Genomic DNA, 20440 nt, shown 5'->3' with positions numbered 1-20440 from the left:
ATGCAAACATACAATGCTGTTTACCTTAGCTTTAAACAACAGCAGTAGTACCTTGAAGTGCGGTTGTGTTCATGGAGCTGTACACGTTCCCATACAGAGCCTCCTGACCAGCTTTAAACGTAAGCCAGACATGCCTAGCTTTGTTGCCTCGCATTTTAAAATGCTGCTCAGCATTTTCTCACTGTTCCCTTACCACTGGAGACCCCGCTTGTAGCTGTGCCAGTTCTCTATAACTGACCTCTCCTGCTCCTTTCAAGTCCCGTCTCCCAAAGAGATGTTGAATTACCAAGGACTTCTGGATAGCCCAGACCCTGTTGTATGCTATGCGGAGTTCAAGTTGGTCTAACGTTTCTCCCTTTCGGTGTATGGTTTTTAAATTTTTTTTCCTTCAAGCAAACGCCCAGTTTCTGTATATAGTCAACTAGGTCTTGGGTAGCATTATTGTATTAAGATGCAAGGTAATTTTGCTGATCGGAGGTGCTATCCACCCATTTAGCTGATGCCACTTCAAAATGATTCTATTATAAACTTCACCTTTCTAACATCATAAGTGACATTACCATATTGACCCAAATATAAGATGATTCCCCGCCCCCAATAATTAGATCCTATTCATGGCAAATGTATACATTTGTTATGATTTTCCATGTATAGGATCTAATTATTAGAAGGTCATTTTCAGTTCATCCCTCAGCACCACTGAAGGTGGTAGAAGGGACAGGGGATGAGGAGGGCAGTAATAAGGTAGTGGGGGGTACATGCTATATAGAAATGCCCTTTTATTTTACCACCAAAACTGTCAAATCAAAGCGGGCCAGATTCTCATTATCAAGTTTTTGCTTTTTGCAGTTTTGAGATTCCCATACGCACAGAAATTCACTGTGAAATGCAGGAAAAACCCCAGTTCTTCCCCAGTTCTACAGTGGTGCTCTTCATAAGGGTATGTGACAGAGGTGCAGACCTCTTCAGGAGGTGATACTGTCCATATTAGTAGACATGCAGTCTCATATAAGAGTTTCTTGCTTGTAGGGACAGGGAAATACTGAAAATTAACATTTTCTGTGTAGGTTTGGACTTTTTGTCCACAAATTATCTTGGAGGAAAACCAGTTACAAAATATTGAAAGTCCTCTTTTCCAGGAGCCAGGCTGAAATTAGCTGACAGCAGTTTTGACCAGTTCTGTAAAGACCTGAAATTGGATTGCTTTCAGGCCCTCTGACGCAACTTTTGGCTGAGAACCTGAACTAAAATAGGGAATTTAACTATGTCATGCCAGTCCACAGAGCTGGCACATCTGTAACCTGGAACTGAGATGTGTTGGCTTGTTGATCTCTTGGTCCTTATCAAACCAGGGACTGAATCTGGATTTTCTTGTATAGTAATCACAGGATCTGCCTGCCTCCTGTTAACTTGTAAAATCTTTGTTCAAGGAACAGCCAGATGTAAAATGTCACTAATCTCATTTTGATCTTTTCCCCCCTCTTTTTAGTGCAGTCTGATAAGCAAAAAGAATCATGAGAATCGATTAACTTTGCTCCCAGAGGTTCAGGTGACAGATTTCTTATTTCTCTGTATGTAGTTTTGTATGTTTAAGATGCAGCATTGAGATACTACAAAAAAGATGGACCTGACTCTGTGTTTGGGTCCAGGTCAAACTTTTAAAGATCCTGGACTGTGCAGCCAGAGACATCTTTCCTCATACCACAGCAGAGCATCCAGTTGCTGGTGTCTGCACCTGATCCAAGGACCAACCTTGGTAAGAATGCAAAGGTAATGACAGCAAGCTATAAAATAATTGATGCCTGCATTAGGTGCTGGAGATTTGAGTTATGCACTAGTGCATAACTAGGATGCGACATGTGGCTAATGAGGACTTTGAGCATTTTCATTTTAGAATTTACTTCAAAATAAATCAGTTGCTAATCTTACCATTGGACAAGTACCCTGAAATTAAATTCAACATACTGATTGTTTTCCATGTCAGCTGGAGCCTCCCTTAATGGTATGTAGCTTGGACTTACATTTCCAGTAGCTCTCTTCTCTCAGAGGCAGTATATTTTTTTGTTTTTATACTCCAGAAGAATTTTCCCACCTCTGTGGTCCTTGGTAAGCATATGTTTTACTCTCTGTTAAATCAGGAGGCCTCTCAAATTATGAAGTTCACAAAAGCTGTGATTTTAGTTGTTGCCTACTGCTACAAAGTGTGCCTTTTCTTGAACATGCACTCTTTAGCTTGGACAGATTTTCATTCCTTCTTTCAAGGAGTGTTGAGAACTTTTGTGGGGGGAGAATGAGGGGCACAGCATTAGAAATGGTGGGCTTGCTGATCTTTAAGGAAGTTGCATGAGTTGTTTTTCAGGCCTAACAGGAAACCTGAAGATGCATGACCAGAAACCAGCCTGGTGGGAAAAGGCACTTTTTTCCAAGCAGTACATCAAAGATCAAGGTTGAAATATTTAAAGGAAGTAGGTGCCAAGAGCTTGGAAGTAGGACACATACATATGGATGCTGTTATTCTCTTGCACAGTTGACAAGTTGAAGGCCGAGGACATTTGTACATCCCACATTTTTTGCCCTTTCTTGCACTGCAACGGCATGACCATTTGCACAAGCAGGTTTTCTGGACGCTTTAAAAGTCTTTCTGATGCATTAAAGTAAAACTCCTTGGACATAGTTTAGTTTGGCAAATTAAAGCTTCATGTCCATGAATTTGTTGTGTGCAAACACAAAGGCACTCAAAGATGTGTAATGAGCCTCTTTGTCTACTATATGGTGCTGCAACATTTTTATAGTTCACCCCTTCAAACTGCTTTTGCTTTCGAATTGCTTCTGCTTTTTTTTTTCTTGTGCCATTTGCCAGCTCCCTGCTTCCACAGGTGCATGGCAGGACACCGGAGGTGGGGGAGCAGGGGGGCAGCACTGGACTGTCCCACTCTCCTGTGGCGCCGGCCAGGGACCAGGCTCAATTTGTTAAAAAATCCTAGTGTGTTCAAACACTGGTGCGCCGCTCCAAAATATAAACAAATTTGAATTTTATAAACCTATTTAATTTAATGAGGATTAAACCCCATGGTATGTACAGGGGCCCCTCAAGTTCAAAAACGGCAGGGACCTGATAGCAAAGTACTGGTCTTCTAGCCATGAAGCTACATAGGCAGCAATAATTAGAAATAAAGTGACTCCTCAAAAGGGTAAAAATTGGAGAGAAAAGTGAGGTTTGGGGATTCGGGTCTTGTGAGAAATTATCATGGACTGCACCGGTTACTTCAGCAACTGCCAGCCTCCAAAGTCATGAGTCAAATCCTCAAGTTCATGACATTTGTTTAAAAATAAATGCACTGCCTTGATTTCTGAGGCCATCAGGTTCATGTTTTCTTCAGGCCTGAAAGACTAGAAAACTAATATATTAATTCTGAAAGCAGAAACACTCGCATGACTCCCGGAACTAGGGGATTTCAATAAAAAACCCAGGAACCAGGGGATTTAAATTAAAACCCCAGATATCAAAAAACTCTAAATCACAAAAGTAGGCAGCACTGTTGTTGGCCCCTGAAGAGGCTTTAGAATAATCTGAATTCCAAGACACATGAGAGAAAACCAGAAAGGGGCAGGGCGTGGAATAAACCGCGTATGTTCGTTGGCATGCACCAGGAGTTGAAGTTAAGTAATCTGTATTTCTGCTTGGAAGACAGAACTGGCTTGTACTGTGGGGATAAATAGTTCAGCTGTTCACTGCATATTTAGAACACACTAATTTTATTGCCAAGAAAATACATTGCCTAAACTCTTGTTACTGGAATATTTGTTAAGCCTCCTGCATCCTAAAATGGGGACAGATATAAGCTTAGTGACCTGTAAGGGCTTTGTGCCCGTACGAGAAGGGTGGGACCCACTTCTGACTGTATTCCCAAGGAGTAGGTGCCTGTTACTGTTGGCTCAACCAACCTGATCTTTTTAGTTGTACTAAAAGGAATTTGATAATTTCAAGTTATTTATAGCAGGAGAGAGCCTGCTATACAGTCTACAGATCCTTGGTACTGTGATTTATGTGGCACTGCCGTGCTTTTCTATTGTATATCAACAGTCTATTTTAGCAGCCTCCCAGCACTTTTTCACTGGAATATTTTAAGGATATGTATGAGCCTTATCGGATAGCCAAATTCAGCTGTAAGAAATGTTTCTCTTTCCTAATAAGAAAGAAGTTTACAAGCAAAATGCATATCCAGTTTGGTTATGCAGCGGGTTTATGTTCATGAATTATTTTTTTCCTCTTAAATCTTGTGCTTTTTGTTTTAGGGGGGAAAAACCCTAATAAATTCAGGGAATTGATTTCATACATGTGTCCTTTCCCCACTTATGTCAAAAGCCAGTGACATATTGACTTTCTTCTGTAAGCAATTGGTGGCATCTCCAAAATGGTGCTTCCTGGCTGAGGTTGAATTTTAACAACCTCTTTTCCAAACGTTCCTCCTTTTCCCAATGTCACTCGCCTTCCCTCTGAGCGGACCGATTTGCTTGTTGCTGAACTAGAAAATCATGGTTGTAGATTTATTGGTCCCAGAAACTAGCAATTACTGCTTTTTGGCACCCAGCGTACTCGAATTCTCCTAACGCTCGGTGACAGTCTTTGTTTGGAGAAACTTGTGGCCCAAGGGGAGGCAGATAGACATAGGTTGGAAGGAAGGAGACAGCAGTCGGTAAGTTGGACACAGGTCAGGTTGTTTTGCTGCAAGCAGCAGCAGGCGTGGGTCTTTGAGGGGCTTAAACATGAAGCAGGTAAGGGGACTTTGCAGTGTAGTCAGGGAGGTCATGCCATGTGTGGGGTCACTGAAAGAAGGCAGAGAGCTGACTAAACTTATTACAGCAGTACTGTGAGACAGCTTTGGTTGTGATTAGCAGAGGTTCTTGTGTGAGATCCTCTTTGGTATTATAGGCAGTGCGTTTGCCATTAGGGGCCCCAGGCTCCAGATTCAAGTCCTAAACGGCATGGCTTTGCCAACGTTATCGATGTACTGATCTGATCCGTTTCATGAGGACTTTGAGCAGAATGCAGGTATGGCGGGGACTGATGCAAGGGTCGGCAGTGTTTTTGGACCGAGTGACAAAAAACCCTGCAAGCTCCACTGGGAAAGACGATGGTGTGTCAGGGCGGATGAGGGGGGAGCCACTGCCAATCCTTGTTGTGGCAGTGCAGCCCTGGCCCCTTCTCTGCTGTGCTTCCCAGAGTGTGTGTGCAGCCACTGCTGGCAGAGACCAGCTGGGGGTCCCGGTGCAGCTGTTTGCAGCCTTGTAGCTATCTGATGCCAGCCTTGCTACCTATCTGGCTACCATGCCTTTTCTTCTGCCTGATTTCAGATTAACATGGCAACTATCTCTCTGTTTAACAATCACGTCTTCTATTGCATGCTTTAACTTTTGACATCTGAAATGAGTTTTTGTTTGTGTAAATGCAGCATTAACACCTGCGCATTTTCTGTGTATGAAAGGGTCAGGGTTCTACATTTCTTCCAGGCTATCAGGAATTGCAAACCCTGCCATATGCGACAGAAAAGGTAATTTTCTATAGATTTTTTTCCTTTGCCATTTGACCTTGGTCTTTAAACTCGCTGTCAGGAAGCATTAAGGTGAGTATGAAGAAAAAGCAGTGCTTTTGTAGCTTTCCAGGTTTTCAGTAACTTGGCTGGGTGTATTCTGTGCTTCTATTGGAGAGGGCACTGGTCTGGGACTTGGAGACTCAGGTTTTATCCTGTGTCAGTCACTAGCCTTCTGGGGAACATTAGAAGTTCCTCACCTGTAAAATGGGTATAATGATACTTGCTTCCTTTATCCCTGAGGATGAAAGGTAGTACGTGAGAGCTATGTATTATCAGCTCTAAGAAGGCATATTAATTTCCTAACTATAACCAATTAAGTAATGGAATATACCCTGCTTGTTAGCTGGCAGCTGTTCTATGTAAACAAGCCTTGCACAGGAAGAAGGACATTCCTGGCACTTGATCCTCAGTATATTTTTAGTGATGGACCTGTTGGGCCCATAGGACTTCAGCGACGTCAGTGAGAATCTGTTCTGAATTGCCCTGTGCACATATTTTTAAAGCAGAGGTGTCAAACGTATGGCCCTTGGACCAGATCCGGCCCACAGAGGTGTGTTGTGTGGCCTGCAGGGCTTGTAGGGGGGCAAATGGGGGCAGGGCCCACTGCCAGTGTCTGGGGCATGGAGCCCTGATGGGGATGTGTGAGCACTGGGGGCAGCAATGGCTGTGCTAACCCCTGCTGCCTTCACCAGGTCTGGATTCAACGCGCAAGGAGCCCTGCCATCTGGATGCAGCCTGGGGAGACAGGCGAGTTGACACCTCTGTTCTGAAGCATTCACTTCACTTCCTTTAATTTCGTATTGAGAGTCTCTTCAGTCCTTGCCCGTAGACTTTTAAACTCTCAGTTCTTTAAAGTGGGATCATGTAAAAAGTACTGGGGTTCAAACTGTCAGGAATTTCTGAGCTACCCTCACCTGGGAATATGCCACGGAGACTAGCACTGCCGTGACAGAAGACGAAGTCAATTTGCACCTTACAGACTGACTAAATCGGAGAAGTCTATCATGAGCTTTCATGAGCCTGAGCACACTTCATCAGACGCTGTGAAAGGACATGCACAGAGCAGCGTTTCCAATAGAGATGATCTAAATACAAGAGAAAGGGGGGGAGGTGTACTGCAAGAGGCAAGCAAGTAATAAACCCATAGGGATAAAGTTAATTAGCTGGGGTAGAGAATTCTGCTAACATGATTGCATCACTTGCGTGTGTTAAGGATGTGCACAGGTTTCTCTTCAAAGCACCATGTTGTATCTTGAAGATCTGTGAAGAGCCCCTGGGAGTGCATTGCTGGGGGACGGTGAGAGCAGGTGGATATTGGAGAGGATCGTGCTCGGTAGCAGGAGAATGAAGCAGAGCTCCACAACTGGCTTAGTGGGCGGACAGAAAGGGGACTTCTGGCTGCCCAGTAAGAGCGTGTGATGGGCGGAGGTCTGCCTGCTGTCCCCAGGATCCAGAGCGCCATGAAGGTGTTTGGGTTTTTTTCTCAGGCTTCTGCGCTTTGCTGGTTTTCTCACGGCTGATTTTTTTTCCCCTTTTGCTGGAGGTGTCAGGGGTTTTCTAGTATTCCTCAGAAGCATTGGGTTTTGGCTACAGCCAAGACGACAGACTTTGATTGGTTTGTGCCAATGCTCTTGGTGGGATTAAGCCTGGAGGTTCCTGGTTAGAGGGCCTTGCCTCTCCACTCAGGGCCAGACCGATGGCCACATTTGGGGTCAGGAAGGAATTATACCCCATTGCCAGATGGGTATGGACTGGGAGGTGGGGGGGAGGGGTTGCCTTCTTCAGTAGCAGGGGGCACGGCCCTCTTTCTAGGATCTCTCAAGTGCATTTTAACAGCCCTGGCAGCAGCAGGACCCTGCCAGTCCTCGTCCCCCTGCTTTACCTGTGGCAGACTCAGGTGTTCTTGGGGTCTTTGGGCAATGGGCCTTGTAGTTCTGCAACAGCCGTGTATAGCTTGAGGAATATGACAGCAGTGATGCAGATCGCTTCCAAACACCGCACAGGAAAGGGGGAGTTTCCTACTCTTACTGCACGTCGTTCGTTGGCATCAGAGCAGTGGTCTTCTCTTGAGAGAGCCCTTATTAGCTTTCTCTCATTAAGGCAGCATTTGCTTGTAACAATAAAAGTCAGTGCGCGGAGTTGCCTGTTGCAAGACATTGAAATGCATGCCTAGAGAAAGCGCCCTGTCAATCTAAAAGCTCCAGTGACTCAATAGGTTATTTAGCTTTGCTTTTCCAAGTTCCCTCAGAGAAGTGGAGATTATAAACGTTTTGCAGCCATCAGACTGAACACATTAAATAAGGCACAAGTGCTATTCCTTCTGTAGGCTTCTAGCACCCCCGGGTGTCCATGGAGAGCTCTCACACCCTGTCTCACCTTAGTCCCCTTTATTTAATAGCTAATCAAATGCCTGTTACAGTACCAAGACATCACTCGTTTGAGTCATTCTGCTGCAGGGACTCTGTAGCTATCATTTTTTTTAAATTAAGTTTTCAAAGGATGTTGGTGCTTCTGCTCCAGAGAGCCAGATGTTTCTATGGATTGCGCACTTTTTCACTCAGGGCTTCGTGTTCAGTCTCAGTGAACACTTGTAGTTTCTAAAGCTTTGTTTTCATGAGACTTGGGAGCCAGTTTCCTTCTTCCCCCCGAAACCTGTCACCACTAGACTGCCTTTGGGTATGTGTCCCGCTGGGTGTTTCATTTGTACATACAATTGCTTTTGGAGGCGTTTAAAGCCTGCAGCTATCTGCTGCTCCAAAAGTGGGCATCCTGTCGTGCCCAGTTAATGTGTTTCAGCTAAGTGATGACCACAGGATGGGAGTGTAGAGCGCTGAAACGTGTAGCCCTGCACAGAGGCGACCTACCCCCTTTGCTGATGAGAAAGGCCTTATTAAGAGTCTTCATCCACAGGATAGTTAATCTGGGGAGTAGCAAGCAAGTTTCCCAAGTTTCCCTTCAGTGTCTTTCTACCACATCTTCACCTTAACTTCACTCGCTCAGTCTTCTGTTTTCTGAGGGCTCCTGTAGTCCATTAAACAGGTAGCGCTCCTGCTGAACACAGTGGCAGATTTGCTGGTATCCTTACTGCTTGCTCACATGCTCTGAGACTGTGGCGGGTGGCGGAACAAGGAGCAATCAATGGTCTCAAGTTCAGCAAAGGAAATTCAGGTTGGATGTTAGGAAAAAACTTTCTCATAGAAAGAGGGTGGTAAAGCACTGGAACAGATTACCCAGACAGGTGGTGGAGTCTCCATCCTTGGAGGTTTCTGAAGCCCAACTAGACAAAGCCCTGGCTGGGATGATGTAGTTGGGGCTGGTCCTGCTTTGAGCAGGTAATTGGACTAGATGTGACCCCCTGAGGTCCCTTCAACCCTCATTTTCTCTGATTCTAGCCCTATTTAGTGTTGGTGTTTTTATTGCTCTGCACCCATTCCAGTAGAAACTGGATCAAGAGCTAATTTCATCTAGATTACAGGATGAATGTTTGTATTTGTTGTAGCTCTGTGTGTGTGTGTGTGTGTGTGTGTGTGTGTGTGAGAGAGAGAGAGAGAGAGAGAGAGAGAGAGAGAGAGAGATCTGCTTTTTGTTTCCAGAGAGTGTTTTTCATCTGCTAAAATAAAGGCAGAACAAGCCATAAGGATCTAGAAGGCCCAGCATACGAGGTGATGGGAATGAAATTCTTTATTTCAGTTAAAAATGTTTTCAGCTGTTTTACAGGCAGATGTGCACATGAAGTCCCTGGCACAGAGCTTTTCATCTAATGGGTTTTGGAAGGATTCATTTTTATGACGTTTTGTCTAATAATAGTAGCGTCTTCTGTGTTTAGTATATATATTGAGTTATGTTTCATGCTAGCGCCAGAACTTATAAATGCAAAGCCCAGTACTAATTAGTCAAAATTAATGGCTAGAAGTAAAAAATTCATAGTAGATTCAAGGGAGAAAAATCTCCTTAATGATCTCCTTAATTATTATTTCCTAACTTTGTTAGTAAGCACTTTGGAAAAATTATGGATTTCCGTGCTTAGAATCACTAATACTCATGGCCAGTGACTTATAAAAATTAGTTTTATATCCCTTTATCAACTGACTTTTCTGTTTTGAGTGATCGTTGTCCTCCAGGTACGTTTTGTGAAAGGAAAAGAGGTGCATTACTTGGAGGAATAAATGCTGCAAGCTTTGTTGATGCTTGCAGTTATAACTGGTTCTATTTCAAAGTATACGCCAATATAGTTAATAAATAATAATAAGGGTGAATTTCAGTAATGCCTTTTTTCTGAGAATTTCCTCCTTGGTTTAAGAAGGTTGTCTTAGCCTTATGGTCCTGATGTTTAAGTTTGAAAAAGTGTGGCACAAAAAGCTAAATTGTTTGTTCAAGGATTTATAGCAAAAAAAGCATTCATGGATCTCACACAAGACTCTAGATGCAGAGTTTTCAGATGAATGGGATTTTGTTTTTCAAAGTGGACTATTTCCCAAAACGCAAAACACTGCACCTTCTGTGGCCTCTCCTGATGACTCTATCAATACAAGGACCTGGAGAATCCACATTGGGTCAGCTGGAGTACCTAGCACTGGAAGAAGTTCTTTTATTTTAGAAATTGATGTGCCTGATAAATGGGCAGGATGAGCAAACTCTAAGGTATGTCATAAGCTTTGACTATAAAGGATTTGGGGGAGAGAACAGGTGGGAAAAGAAGCAACTATTTTATATGGAATAAATTTGATCGCAGGGGGATTCTTTTGATAGTTTCTGGGAAAGAGAATGCTACCATGGAAGAAACACTTCCAAGTCCAGCCAGAACACTGGTGCTGAGGCTGCTGCTGGCTTCGAGGGTTAAAACAGTGATGGGAAAGGCAGGAAATAACTGTGGGGATTGCTGAGGCTGCGAGAATCAAGGACACAAAATTGGGGCTCTCCATGTTCTTACTGGCTATTGCTTCCTGGCAGGTCACAGGAAAAATAAGGCAGAGGACCCCAGTTTGCAAAATGACCATATGCTTTAGGCAGAGTCAGCAAAACAGCCTGAAATCCTCTCATAAAAGATGCTCTCTCAGCACAAAATACCAATATACTGTATTTTCTCACATATAACCTCCTCCTCCCCTCCCCTACCCAAAATAAGATGTATGCCTTATTTTGGGGAAGGCAGAATGAAGAACAAAAGATTTTTCCAGAATTCTGGTTGCGAAGAGCAGAGATAGAGCCTCATCCTCAGCTCACCCATGCTCCCTTTCCTGCTCATGCAAAAAAACCACAAACAACGCCCCCCTACAGTTTCAACCCTTTCACAGCTGGATTGTCAGCAGCTCCTGGCTGCTCAATCCAGAGGCGTAATGTGATATGCGAGTGCCCTGGGTGGCAGAGATGCATTGGTGGGGTCACATCACTGTACAGCTACTTCCATTTCCTACCCCACCAGGGCTGGTACCCCAATTACCCTCCTCTCCCCCTGTCTTTGTTATGCTATTGGTTCAGCCAAAAGCTGAAACTGTAGCTGCTGCTGAAGATTGATCCATGGGCAGATCTCAGATTTTGAAAAGAGCTAAAAGGAGTTTACAGGGCTATGAAATAGGAGAAGAGGGACCAGGAGAAGCTAAATTGCAGGTTTTTCAGCAAGATGGCCCAAGAAAGGATAGCTAGATAAGTGGGTTGTCGAGACCACTGAGAAGGAGAGGAGGATGTTAACACCTGTCGAGTGAAGAGCAGTTACCAGAAATCAAGAGTCATTGAATTAATTTAGTCCTTCAGCTCTGCCTGAATAGAAATGCCACTGCTGGTATTCTTCGCAGAAAATCAGCTTCCCCACTTGAGACATGCATTCCGATTTTGGAAGGCTGTTTTTGGTGGGGAGAGGTATGTGTCATATGCAAATAAATATGGTATTATATTATAGTTAATGCATAGTATTGAGAGGACTCAGGGAGGCAGTGCCAGTTACTAGAAGACTAGAAGGAGGACTTGTTCAACTGCATACAGGCAAGCTGCTTAAGCATTGTCTGGCTCATTACTGGTGAAACTGTTTTTCACTTGCAAAAATTATTTTGTCTTCTGACCTGCTGCATTTGTCAGGAGACTGGTCTGACTTTGTGCTGAGAGAGCTCAGAGGGCTGAACTGGGATTGAAAAACAGCCATAGTGGAAGGTGGGACCTCCAGTGTAACAGGAGGTAGTATTCAGATAAACTCTAAGGCCGTGTCCACACATGGTGTGGATGTTTGGTTCCCTGGAGACAACTAGCAGCGGTGCACCCGTGCTAAACACACTCTGGCATGTGGCAAGTTACCCCAGGGGCAATTGGGGAGGCTGGGGCCAGCACTAGGCTGGCCCCAGCAGCCTTACCTGGGGGCCTCCCAGGGCTGCAGCAATGGTGATTCTGCCACGTGGAGCCTGGCCAACAGCTTCAGTGCAGCTCTGGGCAGCCCGGCTCCACTTCTGAGTTGCGCGCACTGCCCTTGCATGCTGCTCTGCTTTTCTTTTGCTGTAGGTCTTTTTGACCCCTGGATATCCAGGCACCAAAAAAATTCCCTCCACGCTGCTCCCTTGCAGTGTGGAGAACAGCTGAACATGCAGTATATGGTGTCGCAGATGTATCTGCGGCACCACATACCGCACGGCTGTGCTCATCTGAATGTGGCCTGAGAGACTGGGAGTGGTGTGCTCAGTCAGAAGCTATGCACTGGATGAAAGTGGCTTTTAAATACCTCATTGAAGTGCTTGAAACAGCATGCATAATGACTTCTAGTACTCACCTCTGTTGTGGTAGATATCTGACTCTTCCTGGATAATATTGAGGTTCATGCCAGCAGACTTTTGGTCTTTGAAGATGACAACATAATGCCCAGTTCAGACCATTTTTTCAATTCATAATTTTCCATGACACAACACCCTGCCCCCAACAGACCTCCGGTTTTTAGGTCAGATTCACTGCTGTCGTAACACAACTGCATCTACTTGACTTCAGCTGTACCTGGGTATACAAGCAGTTAACTCCATTACAAACCTTGTCCAAAACATACAGGACCCTTTGCTCAGGCTTCTGTTTTGTCCCCGAGCCTCAGATGACCCTTCATCAGCAAGTAGCTGGCACTTCAAACCTTTTGGCATTGAAAATTGTTGATGCACTGGGAAGGTAGTAGAAGAAAACTGCGGTAGGTTCCAGGATCACATCCAACTATTGAGGTGACTTGGCACGAGGATGTAGTTGGCATCTCTGGGAGACGAGGATGGCTTTGGGAGCCAAACTCCTTCAGAGGCCAGGATGGGAGGGAGAGGAATGAATAAGAACACTGGTGGTGTTCATCCTGGCTTCCCGGGTACCGTAAGGACTGTGCGGGGGAAGCTGGCAGTCTCCCTGAAAAGGAGAGAAGCTGGGATGCAGAGAAGCTAGCTTGAAGTGTCAGACTCGAACAAAAATCCTCAGTGGAGAGAGAAGCTGAATGATGTGCTATTGTGGAGTCCAGGTTGCACATGTCCCAAATACTGTATTTACAGAAATCCTGTACCAGTGGAATAGTCCGTGTACGAACAGTGAAGGGATCCAACCAGTTTCCCCTGTCATAATCCTTCATCCCTCACTATGAAACCCACCATCACCATCAGTTTCTAGTGTCTCCCCAGCCATCAGTTTGCCTTTGTTTTCCCTGCAGTGGAACTAAAGCTGTCAGGCTCCAAGAGCTGTTTGTCAGGAATTCCAGTGCAAGTTGGGCCCTTGGCTTGCATTTATTTAATGAAGCAATGAGATTTGATTCCCCATCCCAACAATCGTGCCTCCTGTCACACCACACATGCACAGCAGGACATGCAGTTATCGGGATCAGGGATCATATCCAAATCATGTTATTACTACTGTCTAGTGTAGGGGGAACCTGGGATCAATAACCCTTCCTCCCCCTTACCCCCACCAGGAAGTTTAAAGAGAAGTCCTGCGGGTCCAGCCAGCTGCCAATCAGCTGATTATAAGCTCCACTCACCAGGCCTGCACTGGGGACTTGAACTGACTCTGATGCAGCCTGGGGTGAAGCTAACAATCTGTTGGTCCAACTGGTACTGTTCAGACTGGGGCTGTTCAGGCCTTGTTGGTAATCTGGTTTTTGAGACCTGCACTCAGCAGCCTCGGTTGGGCTGCCAGGTACAAAGGGGTCAGAAGTGCCTGGCCAGGGAGTGGGAAGCCCAAGGACTTTCAATCCCATCAGAAATCTCTGTTCCTCCTCCTAGCCAAGCCAGAGCTGCTGGGCACAGGGTTTAAAGCCTGTGGTGGGGAAGCCAGAGAATGGGGAGCTTCTCTCTGCTTTCTGGGTCCAAGCACCCAGGGAGTTTTACAAAGCATAGCTGCAGATGTGCCCTTTAAAGATCCTCGTGTGTCAGGCCCCACGGTATGGGGCGAGGGCAGGGAATGAGGTCATGGGGACAGTGAGCCTGAAATTGAATAGATGCTCTGTGATGTCAGGCTTACATTTCCTCCTCCTCTCCCCTCCTCCCCAACTGCCTTCAGGGATCATGCAGGGTTGCCAGGTACAGGACCTTGTGCTGCCACCAGCCCAATCCCACTAATTGTATAGCGGATGGCTGTGGCCCAGACCCTGGGGCTGTCTCACGCCAGATTCCTGTGCAAAGCTGTGTGTCAGGATCTGTCATCGGTCAGCCCCAACATGTCACATGTTCAACTTAAGACCTGATACAAACAAGCCACGAAGCTGTTACACATTATATGTGAAATAACGCTGTGCCTCATTTATACCTTACTTGTATCTTAAATGTAACAGGTCCCAGGGCTCTTGGTGAAGCTGTTTTGGAGATGTAGCACATCAGAAAACTTTAGGAACAGGGCTGGCCCGCCATTTTTGGGGGCCCCTTCCAAGAAATGGCTCACAACTGTGGCCTGTGCAAAGATCGGGGCCACATGCCCTCCCTCCCTTGGCTGCCCGGCACCAGGCCTCTGGAGGAGCCACCGGGCTCTGACCGTCCCACACCCTGGTCACGGTGGCTGGGGGCTGGGCCAGGTCATGGGACAATCCCCACAGTGCAGAAGGGAGCAGGCCAGGGGTAGGGGTAGATGATTCGCCCATCCCCTACCCCACTCTCTCCTGCACTGGGAGTCTCAATCTGCCCTCTTCCCAAGCCCATGGAAATAAAATTAAAAAAACAGATTAAAAGAAACTTACCTGCCTGCGGCTGGGCCGGCTCCAAGTGTGCAGGGTCGCTCAGTGTGCCTGCCCCTGCTGTAGGATCCTGCGGCTGGGCTGTCCTAAGGCAGTGCCTGCCGCTGCTCTGTGTGGGGGGGCTTAGCCCTGCTAGCTCCCCACTTCTGCCTACGTGCAGGGACCCTCTTAGCTGGAGGGCCGCCTGCAGCCACAGGTTTCACCATATAGGATGGGCTGGCCTTGCTTAGCTTTCCAAAAGTCAGTAACAAGAAAAGCATTATTGTAGCCATAATGTTACGCCTCCTTTCTTTGATCTCCTGCTGCCCCAGATGCATGTCTTTCAAAATGAAAAATGCAGGGGAAAAAATTCAGGGGATCTTATTGGGGGCTTTTGAAGATACTTTATAAAGAAACTGTTTCCTGCAAAACTATCACAGAGCTATTATTAAAACAGCCCATAATAAGTAAAGCACTGATGTGCTGTTATTTGTCTGTCTGGTACCTTATTCTGCCATGTCTGTTCCTTGCGTGATTGGTGTGCACCTGCGGAGATGATAGCTTGCATTCCTTTTAGTGCCGAGGAGCCTGTGTAGATATAGAGCGATAATGGGGGGAATCTATTCCAGGCTTGTAGATCGTGATCGTTTGCTGGCTTCTAACTGCAAACGCCTTATCTCAGGTGTTGAGCGAACGAGAGAGGATCCAGCCAGTGAAGTGCACAACACTAACAGTTGACAAAACCATAAGTTTACTTGTAAACCAAGGCAGCTTGATGCCAACCTGGGAGCCCATCACTTTCCCGACCCTGAGAACACTTCGTAATCACTTGCATCACAGCTGTTTGTGTCTTATTCCCACCTACTCCCACGAAATTAGTATTTGTGTTCCCCAGCAGAGGGAGCACCAGCCACGGGAACGTGCACGTCTCCTTGTTCCCGGAGCGCTTGCTAAATGCAAATGGTTTTTAAAAATAGCATTTACCCGGTTCTATACAAAATTACCAAATCTGGGAGTTCATTTACAATGTCTCACTTCTGTAATTTAATGCCAAGAATACCCTCTGAATAGCGAGAAGCTCCCTCCTGCTCTTTTGTTCAGAGTTGCCTGAACTTTTAATGCTATCAAGTATCCAGCTCTGAAGGAGATGCATGTGCACAATACAATGCAAAAAGTCGCTTCTAAAAATAGGAGTGCCTCCTTACCCTTGGTCCTTATTGATCACAGTCACAGCATTTTGAGTGACGTGGTCCCAGAGGCATAGGCCAGCCCATGATAGATGTCACACACACAACAGCAAGGTTGCCAGGCATACAGCCTGCACTCAGCCTGAGCTAAAAGTCGGTACCGAGAGGGGCTTATGATGCAATGCCCAGCTGTAAAAAGATGAAGCTGCAATGAGAGGAACTGTGGATGAGTGTTTCATCCAGCCTGCGGTTTGCAACAGAAACAAGGGGCTGAATCAGACTTGGGAGCAGTCGGTCTCTTGTCTGTGCTTTTGACTAACAAGACCGATTTGAATAGGAGGCCTCTGCTGGAAGAGGGTTCAGGTGCGGAAGCGCATTGTGCTCTCCGTAGCACGCTGTGTGTGTCCTTTTTTTGCATATTCCAATCGCGTGTCCCTTTGCTACAGAACAAATTTGACCTTGGAAAGTTTCAGCTATGGAGAAGTGGGACGGCAGTGCAGGCACCTCTGCTTTCCACATGCCAGAATGGATGGTGAGTCCGCTTTTAGTTTATCGTTTTAATTAACTCTCAGCCACTTGTTCACAATTGGATTTCTTTGGGGAATTTCATTTCCTCAGGTGGACTTAGAGCAGGCTCAGTTCGTACTGCTTTTTGTATTATTATTTGCCATGATGAGATTTACCAGAAGTGGGGAACCTTCAAGTCAGTCGGACAGGAATTGGTAGTCCATCTCCTTGTGAAGGCTTCAGGGGCCGTGTACTGTCCAGTCTAACAGTAAAAGGCCAAGTAGCAATGGAAGTTGTTCCTATTTATCAGAGGCAGGTTGATATTTCTCTGGGCTGGGTTGATGTAGTTGGGGCTGGTGCTGCTATGAGCAGGGGTTGGGCTAGATATCACCTCCTGAGGTCCCTTCCAACTTGAATTTTCTGATTCTGTGACTATTTCTCTGCCTCACCAAGACCTGGCGTAAGGGCTGATGTTCGTGAAACAATTTGGGATCCCTGGAGAAGAAGCACTCAAAGTGCAGAATAATCTCCTGGGGCTCGTCTTATCACCTCTGAGAACAAGATCAGCACAGCAGGTTTTAAAGCTTGTTCCCAAGTAGAAGAAATTATGTCTACATTTCTCAGACCCGCATTGCTTCCTTTACTGTTAGTTTAAAGGCAAGTCCATGGATCCTCAGAGCACCCTGTGGTATTTGACCTCCCCTTGATCAGTAATGGGGGAGTTAAAATGAGCTTTTATTCGGCCTTAATAAAAGCATGGGTATGCTGCATGCGGTGCTCTTACTTCTTCCCCGTTGCTACTCATATTTGGCAGCTTCTTTCTGTTTTAAATGTTGGGGTCCTTCATGATTCTTCCACAGAAGATTTTTGGGTTTGTTTTAGGCCATGGTAGTGAGAGGCTTGGGTTCTTGTTTGCCCTGTTAAAATGCACCTTAATCACGAACCGTCTTCTAATAATGGCTGTTGTAGTTGCGTGTTGCGGTCATTTCCTATGTCCTGTCTGCTGGCTTTCTTCCAAAACACAACTCTTTATTGTATTTAGACCCAATTTATCTCATCTTTTATATCATGCTACCAGGAAACAGCAAGGGGGATTGGTAAAACTTTGTATAACAGATCTCCCTGGTTCAGCATTTCAAATGCATACATTTTATACCATTTGTGTATCTTCAGATGTGGATCTGTATAAATGAGATTTCAATGTGATCCTTCTTTTGTAATTTCTGTGTCAATACCATATGCATCCTGGGATTCGAACCATGATTAAACTGTTAACCAAACTCCACGGTTTCTCTTTGCAGTGTGGACATGTTTCTTTTCTGGAAAGAGGCAAGTGCAAAAGACTAAATTGAAACCTCTCAGCCGTACATGACTTTATAACTCTGCGTAATTGCAATTTAAATCCACCAAAGCCAGGTAATACCATGGCTCAGTGGAACAATGTGGATGGGCTCAGCCATGCCTCATAACCAAAGATTGGCTTGAGCTGTAAGATTCAGGTCTTGCTCTGGGCCTTTATTTCAAGTCACTCCAACCTTGGTCCCTCCATGCAGTACAGCCGTGATTTTTCTTAACCTACGGTCAGTTCCTTTTGCATTAGTCGTCCAACTGTGTGTTAAAGTGGTTGAACAACCAAGCTTAAGGTCCCACATTGTTTATATTTTTCCCAGCGCTCAGGAGCTAGTTGTAGCATAGCAGTCTTCTGTCATGATTTGCATCTCTTGAAACTGGTGGAATAGGTAGAATGGTAGAATAGCTGTGCTTCAAGCGTTCCTGAATTGTGCTACAGACTTGACGTTGAAGTAGGGTTAGGTATTTGAAAGTCCAGTCAATGGACTGGTCAAATATTGGTCAAAGATTGTAGGGAAGAAAAAAAAAAAGCCAATACAGTCACATAATACACAGAAAAAGCACAAATTTTGTATTAAGAATATGTCAAAAAAATTAAAAACCATATTTATGTCAAGAAAACTGCAAAAAAAATTAATTTCCCATAAAACTGCTATAACCTTTGACAAGTCAAAAAATATGCAATCCAGTCCATATACAGTATTTGACCAGTCGCTTGACCAGCCTGCCAACCCTAAGTTGAACTGTATGGGAATGCTATTCTAATATAATAAAAGCCTTACCACTTCTGTCTGAGTGTCTGTCTGTCCGTAACGCTCTGGGCCAACTGCACATGAGCTGCCCAGAGCCTTACGGATGGCGAGACACACAAGGGGAGGTGGGGGCAGAGGCAGTCAAGGCCAGACTCCGCTCCTCACTGCAGGGCGAGGTGGGGGGACCAGCCATGGGGGGGCGTGGCTTGCAACCGTGGGAGCATGTGGCTGTGAAGTGGGGGGTTCAGGCACAAGGCTACATGGTGCTGGGAGGGGAGCAGGCATGGGCAGCACTCGCCAGCTGTAGCACGTGGCCGTGGGGCATGCCCCCCACACCCACTCCCCACATGGCACCCTGTGGCTGCACGCCACACCCCCCATGCACCCTTCACCACACCCCAGGGCCACACCCCACACCATGGAGACGCAGCCAGCAGGCGCTCCCCACACCACACACTGCCCCCCTGCACAGCTGCGCACCACGCTTGCCCCATGCACGCTGCACCACATCCCAGGGCCAAGCCCCGTGCCATGTGGCCGCAGTCAATGGGTGTTCGCTCTGCCCCACAGCCATGCACCACCGCCGTGGCACCACACCCCCTGTGCGCTCTGCGCCACCCCCTAGGACCACTCCCTGCACCACAGTACTCCCTGTGCCATGGCCACTCCCTTCTCTTCTCTCTCCTGTGTAAGTTATTTTATTTTCTTATGGTAAGCCACCCTGGGCCTTTGTTTGGGAAGGGCAGCATATAAACTAAACACATAAATAAAGTAGAAGTACACTACTAGGGAAAAATAACCTTTTAAATGCAGTACTGGAGAGGTTTGAGATTTTCAAAATGTCTTTATTTGCAAGCTTTCTGAACCTAATTTGCACAAAAAGAACTATTCCAACCATGGGGATCTTATATCACCTTCAACTGTCTGTTGAAATATGAATTTTAATTTCCATCTAGGAGAAATTTTACAATCTTTGTATTCTCTTATGCCCGAGGGAGGGTGTGTGCACCCAAAAGCTTTCAAATAAAGATTTTTTTTGCAAATATCTAGTTGGTCTAATAAAAAAGATCACCTCTGCCATGAGTTCAGAGTCCTTTTGCCTGTAGACCAATACAGCTATAACCTGGATACCAGTAACTATGGCACATTAATGAATGTGTAGACGCACCCATGGTACTCTACAGTGTCTAAAGAGGAGCAAACATTTCTCAGAATAGGGGTTTTTGCCATGATGGTCAAACATTTTTAGGTCTACTGAAGTACTAACTGAATGCGCAGTAACTACATTTACTGCACAGTACTGCCAGCACACATGGGTTTTTTGTGACACTTATTGTGCAGTAGCATGTTACCACAGTTTTTGACCAGCACGCTACCGCGCAGTGTTATTAAGCTACCACCCAGAAAGCATCTCATGTAGACACGCCCTGTATGTATGAGCCCAAACATCAAAAGTGCAAGGTGATGGTGTGAGGGTGGTCAGCACCAACGTTGTTGGAGGGTCATGCACTTTCAAGAAGAGTCCGAGTAGCATGTAGGTTCGGTATCAAAGGCATTTACCATTGATGGGAATGTATCCTGCCTTGATGCATAGGTCTTTTCTGCCTCTAAATTCTATGAACCCAGGATTTAGTGCAATGGAAGATGAATTCCTTTTGCTGCCTGAACAACGTAAGATCACATGGAAAGAATCTGGCTGTCTGCCTCAACTGTTGTATGGGGGCTGTGGTGGTGCAGGTGCTAAGGCATATGGCTGGCCATAGCAGAAACACTCATGGTGCGACCCTGTCAGATTCCAGAAAATCTGCAAATTCTGCTAAATACCTTGTCACCAGGACAGAAGAAGGTAGGGACTGTTATATCGCTGCTATGAGCAGTGGGCCCAGAAATAAGCTGCAAGAATTATTTCCT

The 20440-nt window shown here is 45.7% G+C and overlaps 1 protein-coding gene across 4 annotated transcripts in view; it reads left to right on the top strand.

The window, feature by feature from the left end:
- Positions 1-20440, top strand: part of AHCYL2 (adenosylhomocysteinase like 2) — a 151795-nt gene that overhangs the window by 74963 nt on the left and 56392 nt on the right. Inside the window, exon 1 of one of the 4 annotated variants that reach the window (XM_019543822.1) lies at positions 16069-16452. The exons of 2 other annotated variants lie outside the window; for them this stretch is intronic. In XM_019543822.1, the coding sequence (XP_019399367.1) occupies positions 16396-16452 (57 nt within the window). In that variant the 5' untranslated portion in view covers positions 16069-16395. Of the gene's footprint in view, positions 1-16068; positions 16453-20440 lie in introns of those variants that run through there. One more of the 4 variants, XM_019543824.1, reaches the window with a different exon arrangement.

The sequence above is a fragment of the Crocodylus porosus genome, unplaced genomic scaffold (genome assembly GCF_001723895.1).
Source record: "Crocodylus porosus isolate Cpor-Errol unplaced genomic scaffold, CroPor_comp1, whole genome shotgun sequence".
NCBI lineage: Eukaryota > Metazoa > Chordata > Crocodylia > Crocodylidae > Crocodylus > Crocodylus porosus.
This window is presented reverse-complemented; position numbering and strand designations above follow the sequence as displayed.